The sequence below is a fragment of the Penicillium vulpinum genome, assembly GCF_028829585.1.
Source record: "Penicillium vulpinum strain IBT 29486 chromosome Unknown utg000002l_segment0_segment0, whole genome shotgun sequence".
NCBI lineage: Eukaryota > Fungi > Ascomycota > Eurotiomycetes > Eurotiales > Aspergillaceae > Penicillium > Penicillium vulpinum.
Genome location: NW_026643242.1, coordinates 2,607,504 through 2,631,028, shown reverse-complemented (window position 1 = coordinate 2,631,028; position 23,525 = coordinate 2,607,504). Strand labels below are relative to the sequence as shown.

The window sequence follows — 23,525 nt, the reverse complement described above, 5'->3', positions numbered from 1 at the left end:
TGTAGTCTAGCTATGTAGTCACGCCTTGCTTCTTCACGCACATCTTCACCACTTTCGCATCCCCTCGAGACCCAAGTGCTCTCTTTACCTATTCTCAAAAGGAGCCCTACAGACGTTGTTCATGACTTTACAAACATCAATCAATGCTTTCCATTCTGTATTGAAACATAGTAGCACACGGGTATAAAACACTGCCAGCAGCGATATAGAATGGAAACCGAGCAATTAGTCCAAATCCAACAACCAAATTACCGCCTAGACCGAGAATCCCAATACATCTCTAACAATGAGTCGTAACAGCTGAACTATCAACTGACTGGCCAGTATAGTCATCCTATATTGTACACCAGATTAGCACTCGATTTTTCCCAAAAGAAGAAAGTGAACTCACCATATGATTACACAACGCAACAAAAAGATCGAAAAACAACTTCCCTCCACGTTCCATCTCCGCCTGCATAGTCCCACTGCGCATAAAAGTGCTCCGCGAGCGCACGATCAGCGCAAGGTAATGCGCTCGCAACTTCGACTCCGTATCCGGCGTGTTATCGTACGCGAACCGCGCACTCGCAAGTATCGTGCTACACTGAATCCCGGTGTGTAGGCCCTGCTTGCGCAGCGCGAGACGCTGTAGATGAGGGAGGTTGTATTTTTCTGCTGCGCAGCTGCCGAGGAAAGGATATGTTAGTATACACACATTACACAATCATAATCAAATGAAAACAGCCAAGAAGAGGAACACTTACTAAATAGCCGTATCCCGCAATATCACCCCCCGCGCACTATGATGAAACACCGTCGCTGTCGCCTGGCCCAATTCCCCACTGGTGCCAACACCCGCGTCTGCATCCTCCAGCTCCCATGTCTGCGTCTTGCGGTTATGTCGCAGGCGCGGGTAGTAATCGCCCTTGTAAAGATACTCGAGGACGCAGGAGAAGACTTCAGCTTGCTCGTCTGGGAGGTCTATGCGCTTGCTTGGTGGTTGGAGGGGGAGTCTGGGCCGTGGCGCATTCGGGTTTGGTGTTTGGGCTGCGCAATGCGCGGCGAAGAAGGGGGATGCGCAGAGGATGTCTTCGTGGGCGGCGAAGAGGCGCTTTTGCGGGCCAACGCGGAGCATTACTATTGGGCTTGTTGCGGGGGCTCTGGGAGTTGGGTTAGTCGTTGGGTTTATGAATTGGTGACATGGATGATGATGAGACGCAGATAGAGATGGAGATACATCCATGTTGTGGACAGGACTTACGTTACATCTGGGGGTTTGTCGAATCTTCGACGCTCGAGTCGCTGAGTCTTACTGCCAATCAAACCAGAGCCAGAACCAGAACTGTCTCGCTCTTTGTCTTTGGGCGCTCTGTCTTTGGTTCTCTCGCGAGGAACCCTGCGCGATTGAAGCGTGAAAGCCGAAGCCTTCGCCGCGCGATACCGGCCAGGAATTGGACTCTCTATGTTTCTCTTAGACAACATTGCTAATATATTATGGTCTGGATGAGAGACGAGATTGGGGAGAATACAGAGACAGCAGTGGATGGATCCAGGGGCAGATGGGGCCCTATTTATAAAAGATAGTGAGGACTGCAAGCTCCCGTCTGTTACGGAGACAAGTCACATACATATATTGTACTCCGTACTTCGTGGATATTACAGGACGGACGGTTTATATACGGATGATCTGCTGGATAGCTCCAATTAACCTGCGCAGAGGAGCCGAGCTCGGCGAAAGACGCGTCATAAATGGGTTTCGACCGCGTAAAGGGGTTTTTTGAGTCGCCAAATGGGCGCGTGGTCACGGGCCCCGATTTGGCCAATCATATGTCGCCATTGAGATAAAGGAAATTACGATTTCCCGCTTAGGAAATAGTTGTGGATTGCGGTGGATTATTTGTTTTGTATCTGAGGCAAATTCTGATCTTCTCACTTGGAATTGATACTTGTACGAAGTACATTGGGAAGCCTTGGAATGGTAAGGTTATTGATTTATCTTTGAACTTGGGTTTGTTCAAGTATCAAGTTTGTATTAAATAATTGCAGTGCTCCGTACAGCTTTGAATGGACCTGCATTGCAATGTCGCAACCTATGAGCCCCTGAACGCCGACGCTAAACGCTCTTGACAAGATCCGGTGGTCCCGAAGTTATCCGTCGTATCACCGCTTGCCATGGAAAGAAAATACCCAGAGATAGGAAGACGAAGAAAAAGAAAGAAGTGGAAGACCTACCTTACAGGAATACTTTCCTGGCGTCCTTGGGGTGACTTTCGCTAGGACAATACGGGCATTTGAACCGGTTACCTTTGCCCAGGCGTTTCAGGGATTCATTTGCAATAACATGTCCACATGGCATCATCATAGGAGGGTTTTCATCGGTCGCCTGCTCCTTTGACACCGGACAGACAAAGATAGAATGGAAGAGGTACTGGGGAGGGAGCGGTATTTCGACCTGAATATACACATATTAGCCTTGATCCGCACATAGAGTAGCTGTTGCCTTACCGGAAGCTCGTTCTCGGATGTCCACTCCGTCCGCTTCGACTTCATAATGGTCTGCAGTTTCAATAATGTCGGCAGAGCAATCGCGCCCGCTGTAGCAGCAATATAGAGCGGCGAGTCCGCTGAAAGACCCAGCAAAGAGCAGAATTCGCGAGTGAAGAAGTGAGCTACGTCATCCCAGGCCGAGGTGTTGTTGAAGAGAGCTGCATATGGAGACCCGCCGAGGTTGGGCGAGTATGCCATTGCACCGACTAGTTGCTGGACTTCTCGCAAATATCGAGGCACAAAGACATGGAACTCCCGCCGTGCATACTCCAGCGCAGCTTGCCACCCGCTTGTAGTTCCCTGGCTATTCGCTCCGCCATGATACAGCCATACATACTGTAATCGGCAGAGCTCGAATTCGAGGTTACTGCCTCGCGCTTCCAGCGACTCGCGATTTTCCCTCGACCATTCAATTGCAGGCAATAGGTTCTTGTTCTCTTGTAATTGTTGTAGGATATAGTACATCGAGGCGAATTGTTTCCGGATCTCGGTCGAAGGAACTTCGTCGATATCGAGCAAGCTGGTTGATGTGCTGGCCGGTCCACGCCCATTTGGGGAGACTGGATTTATTGTCTTCTGTTCGGCAATCTCGGAGAGGAAGGTGGCGGCCACGCCGAACTGGCCTTCGCGAAGGAGATGCATGGCGATGGCGCGGTTGATAAGGTGTTCTTGCGCGGAGAGGCCATCGTCGTCGGTGCTAGGCAATGGTCGATCTTTGAAAAGCTATTTCGGATGTTAGATTAGTGGTAACACATGGATGGTCATTATTTTGGATACCTTGTCTAGAGATTTGGTGTATTTGTTGAGGCCACTGTGAGTCTCTTTCAAGCTGTCATTGATAGAATCGAAGGACGATTTCACCGAGGTCTGAAGGGTGGCTAGAGTGGCAGAGGCACCGGATGGATCTATTTGAGAGAAGCCGGTGTCGTCAGTTGAAGAACGTGGCGGAGGGGCACGTTTACTAGCTACTGACCAGCAGCTATCGCATCACGAGCAGACTGTAGTAAATCAATAGCAGACTGAACATTCCTGATGCCCTGAGAGCCCTCAGTCCTCTTCAGGAGTCGGCTGTGTTCTTTTTGCACTACTTCCATTGCAGATGGGGTTCGGTTGACTGGCTCGGAGATGACTGGAGCGGTTACCGAGTCTCGCCATGTGGAGAACGTCAGATAAGAGCTCTTTATCACGCGTCTTCCAAATTGAATCCAATATACAATATATTGACGGAGTCCAGGGAATATTTGCCTGCAGCTAGAATGGTGACGAGAGGAAACCAGTTGAAACCAAACACAGACGAGCTGTTCCGGGTGATCTTCCACGTGATTCAACCCCTCCATCCGGAGAGTGAATGGCAAGTGATTATCGGAGCACTAGGGAATCCTATGTTGTGGATGAGCACATATATTCCTTGAATGAAGCTGGGAGTCTTACTCTGCATGCAATAATACAGGTATACTCCATACATACCTAAGTATGTAGTATTCATTCCATTCAATGATATATCCAGCACAGAGCCCGACGCATTAACGCCATAATCTTGCAGGAATCGTGTTTTAGAACATTTATAACCCGTGTAATCTATTCAGCTATGTGGGTGCTACGTGTATGATCGCACTTAGAGCAGATGTAAATTATCAAATAATGTTCTGAATTCCCATCCTGTAACCCTTCCAAGACTCCAGATCTAGCTTCTCATCTCCGGGAAATCATTCTTCCGCTCTCAATCTCCCGAGGTTACAATGTACCTATGCTTTACTCCGTACATACATACGTATTGGCAACAGACACGGAGTACTGTCTTTCAAATCCATCCATCCATATATTATCAGCTCCCATTTTGTCTGGGTTGATTGGTCCGGCTTTGTTATGGTCTACTCCGATTTCTCGGCCCCGGGTTTTTATGCTGGTTTTACTCCATACTCCGATTTACTTCGGATTATCCCGGATTATTGTTCTTCCGCCAGTCACACCGACCTTCAGACCATATCGGATTATCCTTATTCCGGCCGTGTCGCCCACTTTTGCCGCGCTAAGCCGTGAGAAATTATAAATACCTGGCCCCGGCCCCGATCTTCCTTCTCTTTTTCTTTTCTTCTCCATCCTAGTGCACGGGTTTTACACGTATCAGTGAGGAGACATCCGAGATCGTGTTTTTGCTAGTTGAAAACTACCAAATTGACTGCTTCAAGTGGGCCTCAGGGAACGCTTGGGAATTTTTGAAACAATACTGCCTCATCTCCTTGACTCTTGAGTCCTCGAGTTGAACAAGATCCTTTGATGGGAGACCTCGCTGTCACCCTCAAGTATCTTGAAGTCTTTTCACTACTTGCTGCCCATGCTGGTGGCTCTTGGAGAAGAGATAGATACATCCTGTAGACCTTTGTAGCTACCCAACAAGTGTTTTCAAAACAATTATTAGTGTATCGCGTCCTGATGAATGTTGTGGTGTTGCGCGTCCCGATATCCGCCCGTTGCCAGGCAGAATTATGTACTACAGGCCCACTGCTCCCCTGGCTCCACCTTCGATCATGATCAGTTCTCCTTTTGACATGGTACGGAGTACATTCCTTGCTGCTGAAGCTGTCCTACGTTTTGAATTGGTCATTTGCTGTGTCCTTGTCATCAAGTCGGTTCCTTATTCCTTGCATGAAATCCCGCGCGTCCCGGGAGTCGTCTCAGCACTGCTCCACTGATGAGGTCTAAGTTAGTTGGAGAATGTTTCAGGGGGTTCTACACTATCCCTGGCTGTGCACCCTTGTACGGTGGAGATTTGCGCGATAAAAGTGAACAAACTGTGTTGAATCATCGGCTTCACAGATGGATTCATCAAATCTAGGCTGGTGCCTAGTCGGCCGCTAGTGGATAGTGGATGGTTGAACAACACACGATCAACAAGCCTCATTCCTTCATTTCGATATGGAGCTCCAATAATCCAAAAGGCCAATCTGTTAAAGATTTACATTACTGACATATCACTAGAACATCTCTCAGTTGCCTTTCAGTGTAGGTCCCTTTACATTCCCTACTAACAAAGCAGATCTCGTTCCCTTCTCTAACAGGAAAGTTGCTGTGCTGTCAAACGTCGGTCGAAGTCGCGTGCTAGATACCTCATTGTGGGTATCGACCTTATGGGGAGGATCCTGCTGTCTCCCACCCCCATCCGTCTCTGCGTCCTCGCACATGCCCCTATGACACATCCAATATCGAATTCACAGATACCCTGCACTTATCAACCCCTCTTCTTTTCAAGATCGGTATCCGAATTCATCGTGCAGACACGGTCGCAGTCACGGGAGTGGGAACTGTTCTGGGCTTAGATCTAGGTTCTAGACTGGCCATGGGACTTGCTTTTGAAACCCCAATTCCTTTGAGGCTTGCTAGGGAATACATATCGGGATTTGATGCAACATTGATACACTACATTGACAGGCGATGGACACAATGTGGATTCAGTTTTTGTTGATGCACGAGGAGATCTTGTCCACCTCCACATCTCGGGTATCGCACTCCCTACGATGTATCAAGTACGATGTACCGAGTACTCCGTACATGATACATGCTTTGCTTTTCTCGCATCGACGAGCATATCCCCAGCCCCGCTCCCACTGATGATACTGAAAGATAACTACTCGAGTACATAACTGTTTTACGGAGATGGGCGGATCAACAAACAATCAAACTTTTCATTGTGAGACATCAGTCAAAGCATGCCATATTATTCATTATCTACCCCCAAGTTTCAAGTGCGTGACATTAAAAATACACGATCTTTGTACTAATTTTGTAAATGCACCTCTACCTTTCATATACGAAACATGCGTTTCTTACACGAAACAACGATCAAGGGGCTGCCAATTCCTTAATAGACCCACATTCCATAACTGACCTTCGTCATAGGGGCAGAAGAGCAGGGATCGACAGGCACAATCTCTTGTTGCCTTATTCCTAACGTAAGGACCACTTTCTCTCTTTGTCAACTGCTCGAGTAAAGACATGTGGCTGGTATCCAACTTCACCAGCCTGTGTTCTTTGATACTGTCGCTATAACAAGACTATGACTGCTGCTCCAAAACACACTCCTTAGCTATACGCACACACCATTATGTCGCCCCCTTCCTGGCTTCTTCCGACCGTAGCCGCGTCCACTTGGCTTGGTGAGCTTTTCAATCGTCCATGGTCTCGTTGGGTAATGATCTAACACTGGATTTAGCAATGCTACTCGCTATGCTGGGTCATTGGACTATGATCGGTGAACCAAGATATGGCTTGATGAAGCCTGGTCAAAATATACCGTGAGCATTTACCTCTTCCGGTTATCCCGATCGCCATGCCAAGATTTAGCTAACAGCTTTGACAGATTCATTTCAGATATTGGAGCCCAGGAACTAAAGCCCTTATTCATGCTCGGCTGTATCACGACAGTCCTGCTCCTAAACCTCTCTTTCTATCAACATGTCCAAAACAAGGGATATATCAACAAAATGTGCACGCACGGTTCATTCTTTTTCACAGTCGTTGGGAGTATTGGCTTGATTATGCTCTCCGTCCTCGACAACATCGCACACCATTTCATGCATGATGTCTGCGTGACGATCTTTATGTAAGCCCCCCCATCAAGATCGATATACACGTGCGTTGCATCGTACTGACAGCTCCAGTGTGGGATTCCTAGTCAGCGCAGCCTTGATGTGTTTGGATTATATATACCTAGGCATTGCACATGCTTTGCGGGAGCCTATGCTCATGACAAGCTTTGTTATCAAAGCTTCGTTCATTGTCGTTGAGCTTGTGCTCATTATTGTCTTCCGGGTCACCGAGCATACCCACTACCAGCAGAATAATATGGCGGCTACTCTAGAATGGGGTAAGTATATATATGATCCACATCTACACTGCCTTGTACTGAACTAATCCACTCCAAAGTAATTGCCTTTGTTTTCACTGGTTATATTCTCTCTTTGATTGTCGATCTGATGCCATCCACCCAAAGGAATCTTCACAATCCAAAGGGATATCAACAACTCGAGATGAGCATGGCCTTATTGCCTTAACCCATGGTTTGGTTAGGCCTTGTGTATAGACGCTTGGCTGTTATAGCGTTCTCTCGGTTAGCACCCTTTTCAAAATGTACATAGTATATATCTTTTTTGCCAGTGAAACGAATACCAAGACTTTCTTCCTATCCTCCTATGCGGCAATTCCTGTATGAAAATAAGCCTCGATTGACTGCTCAAGAGATGGTAACTTCCGCAAATAATTTCTCTTTGGAATCGATTTATCCGATATACCCAAGATAGATTAGTTGAAATAACCTGTTGGAACCCTAGTTCCACTTAACGGCTATGATGCCTACGACCGACCTCGACCTAAAACAACGGCAATTAACCCCGAGAACGGCTCTTGGCTCCCTCAAAACCTGTAGAAAAATTAGACGATGGAATTTCTCGGTACTCAGAGTAGGGCTGGGGCTGTGGGGAGGCATACGTACGCATCGGCGTGTAGCCCCAATGCCAAGCTTCAGCGGCCAAGGACCAACCAACAATCGACACTTGATGCGTAGGCGCCAATATTATCTGCAAATGCCAATATTGTGTTGCAGAGCTTGGCTGTTTGTATTGGTATCCAGGCTCAAGTGCTACGGGCTCAACTTCATGACAGAATTTTACCCGAACTTTGATATATATTGTAGTTATGGAATCGATTCAGGATTTGGTTAGATCTTCCTCGATCGATTCTCATAGTACTTTGTAGGGGGCGGAAGTAGCTCATCCCAATCATACGCTTCTGCTACTCCACATGGACAGTCGTAAGTGATGCCACCATCATCCGCATCTAAGACTAGGCTCGATTCATAGCATCTTAGCCCTAGTTTAGCATTCTGGCCAGTGACGCCATTCAGTCCCTATAAAGGGCAGGGTGGTACCTCTTCATCCTTTTCTTTGCAGCATTATACTCACACTCAAATACCCCCTCGATCTTCCTGTTCATCAATCCACCACCACCCTACTTCCTCATACCACCATCAACCATGGGTCTCTTCAGCCACCACGACAAGCACGATAAGCACAACGAGCACGAGAAAAACGAGCAACACAGCCACCAACAGGGCCACCAGCAAGGTCCCGGCGGACCCCAGGGTGATCCTCAACATAACGGTGGCCCTGGTGGCCCTGGTGGTCCCGGTGGTCCAGGCTTCGGAGGACCTCAGGGCGGATTCCAAGGACAGCAGCACCCGCAGCACCCGCAGCACCCGGGAGGTCCTGGACAGCACCAGGGCGGACATGGTGGACCCGGTGGTCCTCAGGGAGGAGTATGTCTAGCTTGTTTATTCATATGAGTCTTGCTGACGTTTTTACAGCATGGTGGACGCTAAATACCCCAACGTGGAGGTGATTGGAGGTGGACATCCTAGAGCTTTTGGAGCACATGATTGGAATTGATTGGCTCATAACATGGTACAATTATCTAAAAATGTGAAATGTGTCTGCCCTCTCGCTGGTCGAGTATCCTGGTGATGGCTCTCCAAAATTTGCTTTTTCTTCTCGATGTCTTAGTTGCCGTAGAGGAGTTAGCATCTAGTTCCGAATATCCGAAGAATACTGAACCACGTAGTTTCTCTTGCTGGGAGTTTATATTAGGATGGTCTTAAAGAGAATCATAACACACCAACCCATCAGGTCATTCCATTGAATAGAGACTCAGTATCATCCCAAGGAACTAATTTTTACCCCAATCCTGCTTCCGTCGTTTTCCCTTACCCTGAAGGACTACCAAATGCCTTTATGGAGGATTATGAGGTCACTGAGAGAGTGTGTAGGTGGGTCAAGTTCTCGTCTGTCAGCTACCCTGACGTACCACTCTGACCACTTTGTTGCTTCGGCCCACTGACGGAGTTTTGTGCAGGAACTGACAGATGCGAAGGGACAGGAATATCCATATCGGAAAGGATGAAATGTAAGATGATATCGAAAATACGGAACCAGAGGGGACTGAGAAACATACTGAACAGTATCCGGCGTGGGGATTTATATGTGTACGGTCTTTATTCGGTCAAGACTCATCGTGGGATAAGTTTAAAGATTATTTGTTTATGGTACGGAATCTACATATCTTTTGATAGACAGCTTAGCTCTAGTAGACTACTCACTTCCTTAGTTACTTCCGACATCCTCGTGAAGAGAACAAAATTACACTAGGTCTCCGTCGTGGCGCATTACTTTACGCTAACATGGAAGCCGTTGGTTAGGTGATATCTTGTCCTATAATGCCCTCGACAGCATTTGGAATGGCCGTGCAGGCAGCTTTTGATGGAGATACTAGTCCAAATATTCCTTTATGGCATTGTGGCATTGCAAATCTTTGTGACACATGTCTCCACGACTTTTAGGCGCGATTAATCTCGACAGAAAAGGCCCTGCAGGAGCATTTCTTGAGGAAATTACCACGTATGTGGACATTTGGGGAGAAGTTCTTTTGTCAAAGCACGACTTCATGAAAAGACCTACCTAATAAAGCCTACTTTCATAATAATAATAGCACTATAAGAGTAAGCCTGGGGGAGGAGTTTTCGCATATAATATCGAACTTGAATTCAATTCGCTCGGTAAAGCTTAAGGCCTTCTGGATAAATATGGGCCCTGTTGCAAGGGAGAAGAATTGGTTCAATGATCACCAGGTGGTCTACTTGACTCAAGTCAAACGCAAGCTAGCAAAATCCTCTCTGGGTGGCCGAGTGGGTGAGAGACACGAGGTCATCTGATTGCTAGGTGGAACAATGAGCACGGGTGATACCGCATTGGGAAGCCTAGCAATGGTGAAACTGGTCAGTGATTCGATCCTCGCCAGGAGTAGTTGAGCATGGATTCTTTTTTTGCTCCTTCCCTATATCACCCCTTCACCATTCAAGTCTTTTCCCTCGGCTTGTCTCGGGGCATAGCGGTGGAGTAGCTCTTTCTGCCTAACAGGATATTCTTATATCATGGAAGAATCATATTGCCTGTGTTTCTCTTCCATTAAACCTGCCTTAGGGAGATGCAAGCGTACTTGACACTGGGGGCTACAGCCAGCCCCCACTGTCGGTGTCTACTCTTTGCTATATACATCTAGTGCAAAGTCAACTATCAATGTTGTACATGAAAATGTCATCTACACAGTTTATGATCTTTACCGCCTTTGCATACACCTAAAAGAACATCTATAATGCAGTCGACCAACTTTCCATACACGGGCTTCCACCCGAAAGTTAGATCGGTTGCGATTTTACTGACCGAGAGATAACATTTTTTGTTTTGGTCTCCAAGAACGCTTGGTGTGAACTGGAGACCAATTTGCTATTGTGTAAGGTCTGGTATGCATGCAGTTCCTTGGGCTTGAAGATCGTGGCCTTCTAGGAGGGAGTGGGAGAATCCCCATGTTCAGTATTGGTATATGGAACGGTAAACACTGTTGGCGCAGCCTCAATTACTACTGGCACAGGTCTCTGTGATTTTTTACTATGGTGATACTACAATAAATGGCGCTTGTATCGAAAATAAATGCCTAGTAGGACTTATCCTAAAAGTGTTAGCTGACTGTGCTAGTAGTTTACCACATGGAACCTGTAGATAAACTGTCAGACTGGGATATGGCCCCCCTAGGCCTTAAACAGGAACCTTGGTTTTTGTTATGGTCTAGTGGTAAAATGGCTGTATTATTTCCCACATAAACACTAATAAATGCCTGTTTACTAGGATTGTCGGAGCCCTTACATAATAGTTTGAGTGCGGTGCAGTAGCTATAGAGCTCCGTTCTTTTCACAAACCCTTTCTTCCGCTGGTGGTTAGCTTCTTTCGGTTGGTTGAAGGTGATTGGTGGTGATGGCTTCTGTCGGGCTTGAGGGGTTCTTGAATTGCGCTCTGGCTAAACCAGCAGGATCTAGAGGAGTCATTATAATGGGATAAACCAATTGAGATAGAAATATTATTCAGAGAAAGGGAAGGAAGAAGTAGAACACGTTCCTCAAAACACATCTATACAAATGTTGATGCCTGAGGTTGCAAAATAAACAGCCATGGTCACATGATATGTCCGCCATGAGGCACGGGATGACGTCGCCACTTCTGCACACTTTGGGGGGTTATGTGGTTTGCAAGGCGTTCGCTTATATTGGATATTGGATTTGGCTTTCTCCGTTTAATTCAGGCTCATACTATGCATGAAATCCTGTTGCCTGGATATGTCACAATTGTTTCGACCTGACTAAGAGTCCAGGAGGATCGAAGGAAGGTCGGCACTCTCTTCGCATCTTGAGCTTAGGAGCGGTGACCTGTTTTAGGGTTGAATGATCAGCGCTACTTTCATTTCTGTCCCTTGGCAAATAAGCTTGGGCAGGAGACTAGGTAGCCGTCATGCAGACAAACGCCCCGAGTGTTCCTCCGGTCGATCGTACCGACTCCAAGCCTTCGGAGGCCGACTCCCACGCAACTGGATCCGAACGTCCCTCATCGCAGGGCCACCAGCGACTTGTGTTCACCGATGCGGTTGCCCTCCGATACCTCGAAGAAGACCCCTCGACTGATGTGCTCCAGCGACGTGTAACATTGCAAGGTTATGAGATCTATATCGTTGAGCAATGGGCCTGCTCTCGTGTGCATCCGACATTCATCATCTCGACCTATACCGGTGACCCTTCGCATACAGTGTTTGTGGGGGTATTAAGTGTTCCAACTAATGAGGCTACATGGTCGCCTCGCTTGCGGATGTACTTTGACGCCATGAAGCAATGTCACGCCAGAAGTAAGGAAACACCACTAGGGACGGTCATGGTTACTGATCTGGCCTCATTTCCGTCTGCCCTAAGCCTAATTCCAATACCAAATGGCGATATCAAAAGACACCGGGAAGACTTTATTGTGAATGAAGATTTAAAGAGACTTGGGTGCGCAGGTCGCGCTAGCTTGAAGCTTCAATCTCCCTCAGCGGCGACCGAAGCCAAGTTTCATCAGCTGTACCGAACCAGCGAGAGGGTTCCTTTATACCATGCTGTTATGGAATTGGTCAAACAGTGCCAGATTGCCTTGGTGATGTTTGACAAGCTAGCGCCGGAATATGTGGACGGGCTACTTTGTGATGTGACCGAGGCAGCTGTCAGCGATTGGTGGACAGATATCGGGACAGACCTGTACAACATTGAACCAGGTGATAGTAGCCTAGGACCCACTGGTGTGGCTGCATTGCTGGGTACGTTGCTCGGAGCTCGAAATCGACTGCACGCCTATGGGGCCCCCGTGGGGAAAGACGCCTTCGACATCCTCAATCTGAAAAGAGGAATCGGTGGATTCCAAAAATCTCAAAAAATGAGGCGGTCGCGAAGATTGGACCGACTTACATTGGACCGTTTACACCGCGTCACGGCCAAGGCTGCCAATGCAGAAGGCTGGACCGATGCAGTGAAGTCAACCATGGCAGAGCTCAGTGGGCAGGGTGGTGAGATGGTTATGGGGATGGTCCGCGGGCGCGACAAAGGTGGCATTGCTGATATAGAAACACTGGATCTTGACACCTTTGTACAGTGCTGCAATGGTGAGAGAGCGAAGTGGCTGTGGCTGGGTAAACCGCGCAAGAGTGGCGTCGAAGATGGGTTTACTCGCGGGGCTGGATCAGATATGATGTTTACGACCGATGAACAAGGCGGTTATGTCTGGACCAGTCGCAAGAAGCATTCCATAGAGGATATGAATGCCGAGCGAGTAAGCTCAGGGCTAGATCGCTCTTGGAAGATGCCAGAACAGACTGCCGAGGAGAAAGATCACCGGAAGAAGGGTGTCAGCGGACGAGTTTCAGACGCGCGAGCAGGATTAGGACGCTTCAAAGATGCAGTTGGACTGCAGGGTCTTCGACATCACCATCATCATTCACGAGATAGCTCCGAGCTGACGCACGATCTCGCATACCATCCATCCATCGACAGTGACAATGAGGCACAATCAACAAAAACGCGGACTGACTCTGGTCTCCGGTCAGAAAGAAAAATATCAAACGACATAGAAAAGCTCATTGAAGAAGAGAAACCTCAACCACCGCCGATTCCCGACACCGAGAGAAAAGCTCCTGAAATCCATATCGAACCTGTGCCTGAAGATGAGCCAGAAACACAAGCTCAAGACTGGCCCGCTGCACAGCAGCCTCCAATCATCGAGGAAGACTCAGATATGGAACGCGTTATGTCTCGGTCGACGGCAGCGTCATCGGATCGCGAACGTGACCGTGCCGGTTCGATCAGCGGGATAGCTGTGATGGCCCTGCGGCGGTCACAAAGTTACGAAGAATTCAGAAGCCCTGAAAGGGAGATTGAACGTCGAGACAACTTCTGCGCACGACACCTGTCGTTCAGCACAGTTGAAGAAGCGGTATTCAAATGGGAGCCGCTAGGCGGGAAACCAGCGTTCAAAGAAACCGATAATCTGGAGGAGGCTATCGTTCAAGAAGACATGCTTGCCTCAGAGGGGCGCGTCTTCAGCTCGCGGATTCAAGAGTTGAGCCAGCATACCGTGCCTTGGGTTGAGCGGCAAGTGGATTCTGTGGAAGGTCTCAATCAACTCCTTTATGACCGACACGAAGAGCTCAACTCAGTCTACCTGGAACGCTTCGCCGACTACCAGAGACTGCGCGAACGATCTAGTGACATTCTCATAGATGAAAGCCACCACCTCGCCGATGGAGTGAAACGCGTCGAGTTGCTAGGCGCTAAATTGGACTACGAACTACATGTCCTTGAGTCCAAAGTTGATGACATGGAAGCCGGCCTGAGCGACTTTGACCGTCACATTGTGAATGTAGAGACAAGAATCAAAGCTCTGGTCAAAGGCGAGGAAGAACACGACACTTCCTGGGCCGCATGGATAGCGCGATCCATGGGCTTCTCGACCCAGTGACGACATTTGTATGATATTTTCTTTTTTTCATTCTCTGTTTTTCCCTTATCCACCATATTGTACATAGAGATAGACCGGCGATCGTGCCTCCCATCTGTGATGGTATAAACGTGAACCATCATTCAAAACAGGCCCAGTTTCAGTAGGCAGAACCAGTCAAATAACCTTACACAGAAACAAAGACCACCGAGCTCTCCAGTTTCAAGACTACCAGAGCTCGTTTTCAAGAAATTTCGTTGTCGACATGTTTAGAAGCCCATGCCGCCGCCCTGCTTGTTGGCATTGGCCTCACCCTGCATCTTCTCGCTGACCTTGATGTTGACATCAAAGAACTTGGACACACAGCGATCGAGGCAGACGGACTCGCCCTTGTTGAGGTCGCCTTCGCGGTAATCGGCGGGGACACACTTCTTGGTGCAGGACTCGGTCAAGCTATAATCGCGACGGTATCAAGTTAGAATGGTATAGGGACACGGAACGTTTGAAGGGAGATTTAGGATAGGAGTTTCTGCAGTCTTCCATTTCTGAATCGAGCTACAGCGCTCGAGTCTTTTGTAGAGCTTGGGCTTACCGGTTGAACATGTCTGAGATCATCTCAACTTCTGTCTCGGCAGCAGCGATCTTCTCTGCCGAGGACATCTTGGGGGCACCGCCGAAGAGGAAAGACATGATGTATATGTGTTTGGGATAGATTTGAAATGTAGATGGTAATTGATGAGAGGCTAGATATGTGGAGTAGAGCACCAGAGAGTCCAACGTATTCGGAGCACGGGAGGTCGGAGAAGCTTGGGCCCACCCGCGTGGAAAAACTCGGTTCTGCCGTTTCTTTTTTCTTTTCCTCTTCTCTTCTCTCAACAATGTGAAAGCAGAGCCAATTTGCTATGCTTTCAACTCGCCCTAGATGGGCTCTATATGGCTTTTGCCTACAAAACAGGTAAGATTTGCATTTACTGTTTACTGTCTTACTCTCTCATTTCCCATTTCCCCTTATATGATGATATATCCCCGCATTAGAACCGCTACAGTGATGTCCTTTTGGACATTTGAACGTACTGGATTTTATCTGACAAAGCTCAATGCTTAATCTTGGACCAATTGTTTCTATTTTCTCGAACATTGCTAACCCAGAATCTTCAGTGCAGGACTGCGACTCGCTAGACAATCCCGTATTCAGATCCCCTTCACATCACGACTAACCATACAGTCAATTCGAAAGAATAGCTCGGCAGCATCGCCAGGGAAGGCTTTTCAGGAGCGTGTACAGCAGATCAAAGATGCCTGTTCAGACCCATACCCTCGCCTGGCGGTGGATAAACGCACAGTTAGCTGTGCCGAGTTTCGTTCTCGCTACGCCGGGCTCGCCGACAATGATTCTGTAGAAGATACAGTCATCGTCTCTGGTAGGTTCTGCTCTCTGGCCTTTGCAATGCCCATGTACTTAGAATAGTAGGAAGAATCCGTACCTATAGACTCGCGGGAAGCAAATTGATCTTCTTCGATATCGTGCAAGATGGCCATAAAATCCAGGTGATGTGCAATCAGCGTCGTCTGGACGGTGTCTCTCCCGAGGACTTCAAGAAGTTCTATCGTCTTTTGCGTCGCGGTGACGCTTTCTGTATGTCTGGTCTCTGCCCGGCTTGACTTGAGTGTCGCCGCTAAATGCTATTCATTCTAGCTGTAACCGGTAGACCGCACCGCACCGGACGAGGCGAGCTCACTGTCGATGTGAGCGAGTTGCCGCAGCTGCTCTCGCCCTGTCTGCATGATGTTCCCGTTCACGATACTGAGCACGAGACCTCTCCCTACCCTCGACATGTTCAGTTCCTGGCCAACCCCGCGATGGCCGATATCATTCGAGCCCGCGCGGCTCTTGTACAATATCTACGCCAGTTTTTCATCGACCGGTCCTTTATGGAGGTCAGCACTCCGATCATCGGGTCTGTGGCAGGCGGCGCAATTGCTCGTCCGTTCAATACCTCCGCCACTGAGTTCCCAGACCGCCAGCTGTCGCTAAGAATCGCACCGGAGCTATGGCTCAAGCGGTTGGTGGTTGGTGGGTTTGACAAGGTCTTCGAAATTGGACCTTCGTTCCGCAATGAGGGTATGTTGAAATAAATAAGACTATGTCTATCAAAGCTGATGAGATATAGGACTGGACAAAACCCACAACGCGGAATTCACCACCTGTGAATTCTACCACGCATATGCAAACCTTGAGAACCTAATGACCATCACCGAAGACCTCCTCTCCGGCATGGCAGCCCACATCCGCTCCTTCAACACAACAGGCACTCTTAACCCAACCGCAGTCAACTTCACGGCGCCATTTCGACGCATCGACTTCCTCATAGGAATCGAAGAGGCCACCGGTCAGAAACTGCCTAACCTCGAATCCCCCGACGCTCTAGATAAAGTCCGCGCCATCTTCACCGAACTTTCCGTCCCACTCCCAACGAACCCAACTCTCCCGCGCCTCCTTGATGAACTATGCAGCGTCTACGTCGAATCGCAATGCATTGACCCTACCTTTATCATAAACCCACCCGAATGCCTCTCTCCACTCTCTAAATCCTTTGTCCATCCAACGACTAAGCAGCGCGTCGCCGCGCGCGGCGAACTCTTTATCGAAGGGAAGGAAATAGTGAATACCTACGAGGAGGAGAACTCGCCATTCGAGCAGCGCCGCAAATTCGAGGACCAGCTGCGGTTCAGTAAGGCTGCTGGCGAGCCCGGCGAGGTAGACGAGAGCTACCTCGAAGCCTTGGAGTGGGGTTTGCCTTCTACTGGCGGATGGGGGTGTGGCATTGACCGTCTCTGTATGCTGTTCACAGGGGCCAAGCGAATTGGCGATGTGTTGCCATTCGGTAATCTTAGGGCTGTCACTAGACGGCATGGGCAGTCGAGTAGCGAGTGAGAATTTTTGTATAATAGTCCACGGGTAGATGTGGTTGTACGATATACTAAGAATGAGATAATATGGGATTCTTGACTCCTATTGGACATGTTCTTGAAATCCCTGCATCGAGTAACATCGCGTCAACTTTAGCGCAGATAGGCGAAGAGTGCCGTTTGATATTGAAAAGATAGTGCGATAAACGCCTGGAAGCGGGGAAGTTGATTTTGGTTTCTACAACACATCATGGAGAGCAACACGGTGGCTGAGGCCGTTACTGTCAGTCTGCAGGAACTTGTAGATGGTAAGTTGTGTGGTCAGAAGAATATAAGAAAAAGAGTAGATACTAAGCTATACAGGAACCGTATCCTTCGACACTCTAACCGAAGCATTTGGCCCGTCCTCTCTGGGTATCATCGTCGTCAAAGACCTTCCCTCGACCTTCAGCGACCTGCGCGCAAAGGTTCTCTCTAATGCCTCGTATCTGGCAGCTCTCTCTGACCCCGAACTGGGTAAGTCTCCACACCTCAGAGATATTCCTGCACCCTGACTCCAACCGCAAAATCAAACTTACCTCCACGTAGAATCCCTCACAAGCCCAGAATCTAAATACTTGGTCGGCTGGTCCTGTGGCAAAGAAACCCTGAAATCGGGCCATTTCGACACACTCAAGGGCTCGTACTACGTGAACTGCGCCTTTTATCAGGATGCTTCTCTAGAAAGTGCCCCGGCGGATGACTTCCCAGATCTACCCCAGTATACCGCGCCAAACATCTGGCCTTCGCCAACCAGATTGCCCGAATTCAGGGGTAGTGTGGAGTCACTATGTACGTTGATCATTGATACCGCGGCTCTGGTCGCTAGGGCATGTGATCGGTATGCGGAAGCCAACATCGAAGGCTATAAGCCTGGATATCTACACCATGTCGTGACAACCAGCTTGACTACAAAGGCGCGGCTTTTGCATTATTTCCCTGGAAACGAGGAAGATGAGGCTGAGGCCAGTGACGACGACTGGTGCGCTACGCATCTCGACCACGGCTGTCTGACTGGCTTGACATCGGCCATGTTCCTCGACGAAGTGGCTTCCCCTCCCACTATTGATCCGTCTTCCGGGTCTGCATCTGCCACTCTCCCGGAACTCTCCCGTTCCCCGGATCCGTCGGCTGGATTGTACATCCGCTCGCGCACTAATGAAATCGTTAAAGTTAATATTCCTAAAGATTGTCTAGCTTTCCAGACTGGTGAGGCCTTGCAGCTGATCACACGTGGCAAGTTTATGGCCGTGCCTCATTTTGTTAAGGGGGCCAAGGCTAGTCCTGGGCAGAAGATTGCTAGGAATACTCTAGCTGTGTTTACGCAGCCAAATCTTGAGGAGGAGGTTCAGCCTGGGTTGAGCTTTGCGGAGTTCGCAAGGGGTGTTGTACAGAAGAACTATTGAGTATATTTAGTCTCTAGCATGTGATTTGATTGAAGTTAGGTTAATGCAAATCATATATCGACTTTTTTCTTTATATATCTTTCGTAGGGAGAAAGCGATCTAAACAACGGCCAGCCGGAATCTGGGCAATCCCCGGATGCTAGGGGAGTAGGAATTCAATGCACTACTTTGTATATGAATCCAGGGAAGTGACACAACTCCAAACCCAATGCACATCTCGGCATTTAATTCGGCATTGACAGAACTTCCAAGCCCTGCAGCCAAGAAACTTCAATATAATCCAATGAACAAGTGCCCAAGCTCTCGAAAGGCAAACTGAAATCCCACACAGTCCGCCTTGTTAACTCTGTTATAAGTAGGTCCAAGATCTACCATTTGGAAAGCTCCATATTTCCCCATAGTTTCAAGCTCAGAATGAGATCTGCATGTTGATCTTCGCTTGATCTATCATTAGTACTCGCAATGTGGACGTCTACGGACCTACGGAACTGTATACCGTCTCCACTAGTATGGGGTACATATTACAGTGGGACCTGCAAAGTATTGGGCGGAATTCTGTACTTCTACGGAGTACATACATATGTAGAAGGTGCTATGTGTAGTACCGGAATGCCGCCCAATACCTCGGAGGTCCCACTGTAAGTTCTCTTCCTTTTGTCCTAGATACTAGCTAGCATTGCTAGCAATGCTAGCAATGCCAGCATGATCATCACTTTCCCGAGACTCGTTTTTGGGCCCCTCCCCCACACTATCGCTGATCTTCCCCAGAATTCTGGCTCCATCGTGGCCATGGTGCCTAGGATGTGCCTAGATGGTGTTATGCACACTGTGTGCGCCGTATCTAAAGCAGAAGGAGCTCCCAATCCGATTCCTTCTCATTCCTTCTCATCACAATTGTTTAGAGTTACTGCACTACCGTCCTGGCCATACTCCTTCTTTCTCTCGAACTATAAAACCCTTTCCTTCCTCTCCTATACCTCTCCATCTACCTCATACTCTCCGCCCATAATGTCCAACGAAGATAGAATCAGTGTCAACGACACAAAAAAATGTTCTCCAAACAACGAGGACTACGAAACAGGCCACTTTAGCACCCTGGCCCACGTCCATACAGCCTCAACCCGCTACCCTGCCTTCGGAGGTGACCTACAGCCAGGTCTATACCGCGTTCCCAAAGAACGCAAGCTCGCCAACCCGGCACCACTAGGCCTATGTGCATTTGCTCTCACTACCTTTGTACTGGGATGTCTCAACATGGATGTCAGGGGCATCACAGAGCCTAATATCGTTGTTGGGCCTGCATTGGCTTATGGTGGCTTGGTGCAACTATTAGCTGGCATGTGGTATGTTGCTCAGACATGTTATGGAAATATAGGCGGGCTTTCTTTTGGATTTTGCTAACAAGGTCAGGGAAATGGCTATTGGTAACACCTTCGGTGCCACGGTGCTCTCATCATACGGTGGTTTCTGGATCTCGTTGGCTATTACTTTTATCCCTGGTGGATTTAATATTATCGGGGCTCTCGAAAAGGCAGATAATGGGTCCCATACTATGTTTTACAACTCATTTGCGCTATATCTCTTCGTATGTTATTCCGAACAAAAAGAAGGGAAAGGAAGCTAACGCTAACTTGCTCTCTTTAGGGCTGGTTTATCTTCACAACGCTGGTCACGATGCTCACTCTCAAATCCCCCGTGGCGTTCTTCTCCCTCTTTTTCTTCGTCGACATCGCCCTTCTCTTGCTCGCCCTCGGGTATCTTTTTAATGTGGATGGAGTGCCGAATGAAAAATTGATAAAGGCTGGTGGATTCTTTGCTTTACTTGGTGCTTTCTTGGCTTGGTATAATGCCTTTGCTGGTATTGCTGATAGTAGTAATAGTTTCTTTTTGCTCCCTGTTATTCATTTCCCGTGGTCTGAGAAGGGGCGGTCCGCTAGACAGAATGCTGCTGGACAGAGTGCGGTTTGAGGTTATGGTACGTCGTTCTTTAAACGTATATAGATATGAAATGGCAATAGCCATGCAATATTACCTATTCTAGTTCTTATTTAGGATGTTGTGTTGCACTGGCATGTTCATATTTTGAGCTTATTCTTCTAGATATTGGCAGCACTACATAGCTGTTTGGAAAATAGAGCACACTGAATTATCACACTCTGACTACTTGGACATTTGTACAATTCGCACATAATCTCATTTGGCTAAGGTAAAACCATGCTTTCTTAACGCCCCATGGGTATCTTGGATATGCCGCTAAAGAAAACAAAGGGGCAGATCGAATCGAATCAATCTACGCAAAAGGATAATTATCTTCTCCAGAAGAATGATCGCCCTCAAACCTCGGCCCAGAGATACCACCAGATACTTGATCATCAGTGGTATTCCCAAAGACATCATCAAAGGAATCATCTTCAGTCTCCGGTGCACTGCCAATAGCAGAGCTGACCAGTTTACTGTTCTGCGCAACCTGCGCAAAACCAGTCCTCGGCAGTGAGCTGGTACCGCTCGGAGCGGACGACGAAGAGTTAAAGTGTCGACTACCAGAAGAAGGAATGTGAGCCTGGCGTCGGAGAGCATGGCTGATTTCGCCGTGAGACAGTTTGATAATAGCTTGCCACTTGCGTGGGTCTTCGCGCTGCGCCGCCGTGAGACCGCATTCAACGCCGTTAATCTCTGTCAATCCAAGTGTTTCCACCCGGCAGTCGCCCCAGAACCACGTGTTGTTTCCAGGCATGCGCGTATCGACCTGTGAGGAATACTCACGACCTTCCATCACGCCGGATACGTCGTAACCCAAAGAGTGGGTGCCGAGCATAAGCTCCGCTGCGAGTGGTTCGTAGCAGCGGCCGATGATTAGATGCGGAGAGACGCTGCAAGTTCTGCCGTTGGCCATGGGGTACCAGGGGCCGTAGTCGCTCATGCTAACCTGACGGAAGGTAGCGGTTGCTTCTTCTGTGGTAAGCGGGACAGGACCAGTTGCTGTTTCGGTGGTGGATGGCACAGGGCTTGCACCTTTAAACGGGCCTTCCTCGGCAATGTGACTAGGATTGGTAGTGAATACCTTACCGGAGACCATAGCTGTGATGTGTTTTGCTAGCTGCTCCTCATCATCGTCGACACACCCCGAAAGGGAAAGTACAATTTTTTCAACGACCATCACTTCCGTCACTTCACCGACATTTCCGTTTTTGAGATGATCGCGATGGAACCCATGTGGCCTCAGACGGACGGTGTCGTGTACGGCGAGAAGTTCGGCTCCAATGAAGATTCCCTTGCAATAGATGTTGACGTTTGGCCATTCGCCACGGGCATGGAACTTTTGAACCATGCTCCAGGAAGACATGACAGTCATCGCGTTCTCGATAGATGGATGGATGTCCTCTCGCTCTTGGCCATTGAGGTAGAGTTGCCATGTGTTGAAAGGTTTAATGTTGCGCAACGGAACGTAGGCGTATTGCACCGAGTAAGACTTGTCATTACCCAGGGGATCCGGTAGAGTCTCCACACGGAATCCAGAGTAGCTCAGCCCGCGTGGGCTGTCCGGAGTTTCAATGATATTCACCATATGTCCTGCGTCCTCGGGGGTTTGGGTCACTACACCGGCACGCCAATTGGGCACGCCATGCCACTTGTTGTCGTTGCCGAATATTTCAATGAAGCCAGTCTCAGGGTTGCGTAACAAACAGCCATCTTCGAGACCCTGCCAGATCCAGAGAACAAGCTCACCGCGACGAGGGACATAAGCGGGGTCCAGAACCAATTTCATAAAGTAATCCGAAAGCCATTCATGAGTCAGCACCCAATCGAGATTGAATCGTTGCTCGATATCTTCGTCGAGATTCTTCTTATCTTTCAATTTCATGACCAAGATTCGCCAGTAATCTGGTCCTTCTGCATCGGTGGGGCGACGCTCATTAATAACTTGATGTGTGTCAATAAAAGATCTAACATAGTGGCATGGTAGTACTCACTTGGCTGCATGAGTTTTCTAGTCCCCTGCACCGAAGTCCCCTGGCTCGGCCTCATCTTACTGCAGGGCTTGCATTCACAACTGTCTAGCTCGTTCTTGACAAGAGACAGGAAATGGGTCAAGAAAGTGGTCTGTGACTGGAAATACTGACCACTTGGATGACCGAAGAGGAAAGGATCAAACTTCACATGACGTTAGTTGCAAATCGATATGGGAAGGAACACTAGGAAAGCTCACTATTTTAGGATTGGTCCCACGAGGTCGTTCGAATAGACAGTATCCCTCAGGTAACTTTTCAATGATATGAGTGACACCTTATGTATACACTGTCAGTCTGAGAATAGGGATATGAAGTCTAGAAACAAAGAGGAAAAAACATAGTAGGCCGGCATAGAGCACAGAGGAGCAAACAACAGATGCAGTCACCCAACAAATGCAACGCGTAAAACCATACAATGAATGCAACACGTAAAATCATGCAACGCAACACAGACATAATGCTAAACAAAACGTGAACCTGAAACATATGTAGTCAACTCACCTTCTTCATAAGTGCCCATGTCTTTGAGCCAGTTCTCGGCAAGTAACTGCCGCCAGCGAGAATCGGGGCGTTCAATGTATTGACCCCCAGGCCAGGTACTCATGCTTCCATCACTGGGAAAGTTCTCCATAGGGATAACATTAACATTGGGATCCCCATCCTCGCTGCTAGAAGACATGTTTGTCTTCTACGCCTAGGAAGCCCAAGGAAGGCAGATTGGATTTTAAGGGATTTAGGAC

The 23,525-nt window shown here is 48.4% G+C and overlaps 10 protein-coding genes across 10 annotated transcripts; 5 read left to right on the top strand and 5 right to left on the bottom strand.

The window, feature by feature from the left end:
• Positions 1–280: 280 nt before the first annotated feature.
• N7479_004053 (BTB/POZ domain-containing protein) lies at positions 281–1,464 on the bottom strand (the record flags this gene model as incomplete). The annotated part of the gene is made up of 4 exons (XM_057251750.1): positions 281–334; positions 392–665; positions 747–1,142; positions 1,244–1,464. 4 exons carry the CDS (start codon positions 1,462–1,464, stop codon positions 281–283), a joined length of 945 nt encoding a protein of 314 aa, XP_057111075.1.
• Positions 1,465–2,215: 751 nt separating this feature from the next.
• Positions 2,216–3,866, bottom strand: N7479_004052 (ubiquitin-protein ligase RMD5; the record flags this gene model as incomplete). The annotated part of the gene is made up of 4 exons (XM_057251749.1): positions 2,216–2,434; positions 2,488–3,252; positions 3,307–3,434; positions 3,503–3,866. 4 exons carry the CDS (start codon positions 3,864–3,866, stop codon positions 2,216–2,218), a joined length of 1,476 nt encoding a protein of 491 aa, XP_057111074.1.
• A 2,765-nt stretch (positions 3,867–6,631) lies between these two features.
• Positions 6,632–7,580, top strand: N7479_004051 (Frag1/DRAM/Sfk1 family protein; the record flags this gene model as incomplete). The annotated part of the gene is made up of 5 exons (XM_057251748.1): positions 6,632–6,683; positions 6,740–6,821; positions 6,887–7,129; positions 7,188–7,393; positions 7,453–7,580. 5 exons carry the CDS (start codon positions 6,632–6,634, stop codon positions 7,578–7,580), a joined length of 711 nt encoding a protein of 236 aa, XP_057111073.1.
• Positions 7,581–8,567: 987 nt separating this feature from the next.
• N7479_004050 (uncharacterized protein) lies at positions 8,568–9,529 on the bottom strand (the record flags this gene model as incomplete). The annotated part of the gene is made up of 2 exons (XM_057251747.1): positions 8,568–8,845; positions 9,385–9,529. 2 exons carry the CDS (start codon positions 9,527–9,529, stop codon positions 8,568–8,570), a joined length of 423 nt encoding a protein of 140 aa, XP_057111072.1.
• A 2,386-nt stretch (positions 9,530–11,915) lies between these two features.
• N7479_004049 (putative Sin3 complex subunit (Stb2)) lies at positions 11,916–14,441 on the top strand (the record flags this gene model as incomplete). The annotated part of the gene is made up of 1 exon (XM_057251746.1): positions 11,916–14,441. One exon carries the CDS (start codon positions 11,916–11,918, stop codon positions 14,439–14,441), a length of 2,526 nt encoding a protein of 841 aa, XP_057111071.1.
• Positions 14,442–14,689: 248 nt separating this feature from the next.
• Positions 14,690–15,110, bottom strand: N7479_004048 (Tim10/DDP family zinc finger protein; the record flags this gene model as incomplete). Its single annotated transcript, XM_057251745.1, has 2 exons — positions 14,690–14,873; positions 15,013–15,110. 2 exons carry the CDS (start codon positions 15,108–15,110, stop codon positions 14,690–14,692), a joined length of 282 nt encoding a protein of 93 aa, XP_057111070.1.
• A 212-nt stretch (positions 15,111–15,322) lies between these two features.
• Positions 15,323–17,355, top strand: N7479_004047 (uncharacterized protein; the record flags this gene model as incomplete). Its single annotated transcript, XM_057251744.1, has 5 exons — positions 15,323–15,375; positions 15,579–15,841; positions 15,892–16,056; positions 16,117–16,542; positions 16,592–17,355. 5 exons carry the CDS (start codon positions 15,323–15,325, stop codon positions 17,353–17,355), a joined length of 1,671 nt encoding a protein of 556 aa, XP_057111069.1.
• A 225-nt stretch (positions 17,356–17,580) lies between these two features.
• N7479_004046 (uncharacterized protein) lies at positions 17,581–18,775 on the top strand (the record flags this gene model as incomplete). The annotated part of the gene is made up of 3 exons (XM_057251743.1): positions 17,581–17,638; positions 17,694–17,846; positions 17,919–18,775. The coding sequence occupies 3 exons, from the start codon at positions 17,581–17,583 to the stop codon at positions 18,773–18,775; spliced, it is 1,068 nt and encodes a 355-aa protein (XP_057111068.1).
• Positions 18,776–19,783: 1,008 nt separating this feature from the next.
• On the top strand, positions 19,784–20,743 carry N7479_004045 (acetate uptake transporter family protein; the record flags this gene model as incomplete). The annotated part of the gene is made up of 3 exons (XM_057251742.1): positions 19,784–20,118; positions 20,186–20,360; positions 20,420–20,743. The coding sequence occupies 3 exons, from the start codon at positions 19,784–19,786 to the stop codon at positions 20,741–20,743; spliced, it is 834 nt and encodes a 277-aa protein (XP_057111067.1).
• A 322-nt stretch (positions 20,744–21,065) lies between these two features.
• N7479_004044 (uncharacterized protein) lies at positions 21,066–23,473 on the bottom strand (the record flags this gene model as incomplete). The annotated part of the gene is made up of 4 exons (XM_057251741.1): positions 21,066–22,696; positions 22,747–22,927; positions 22,983–23,059; positions 23,287–23,473. Coding segments are annotated over 4 exons (2,076 nt in total), but the record flags the coding sequence as incomplete, so codon positions are not given.
• Between the last annotated feature and the right edge of the window lie 52 nt (positions 23,474–23,525).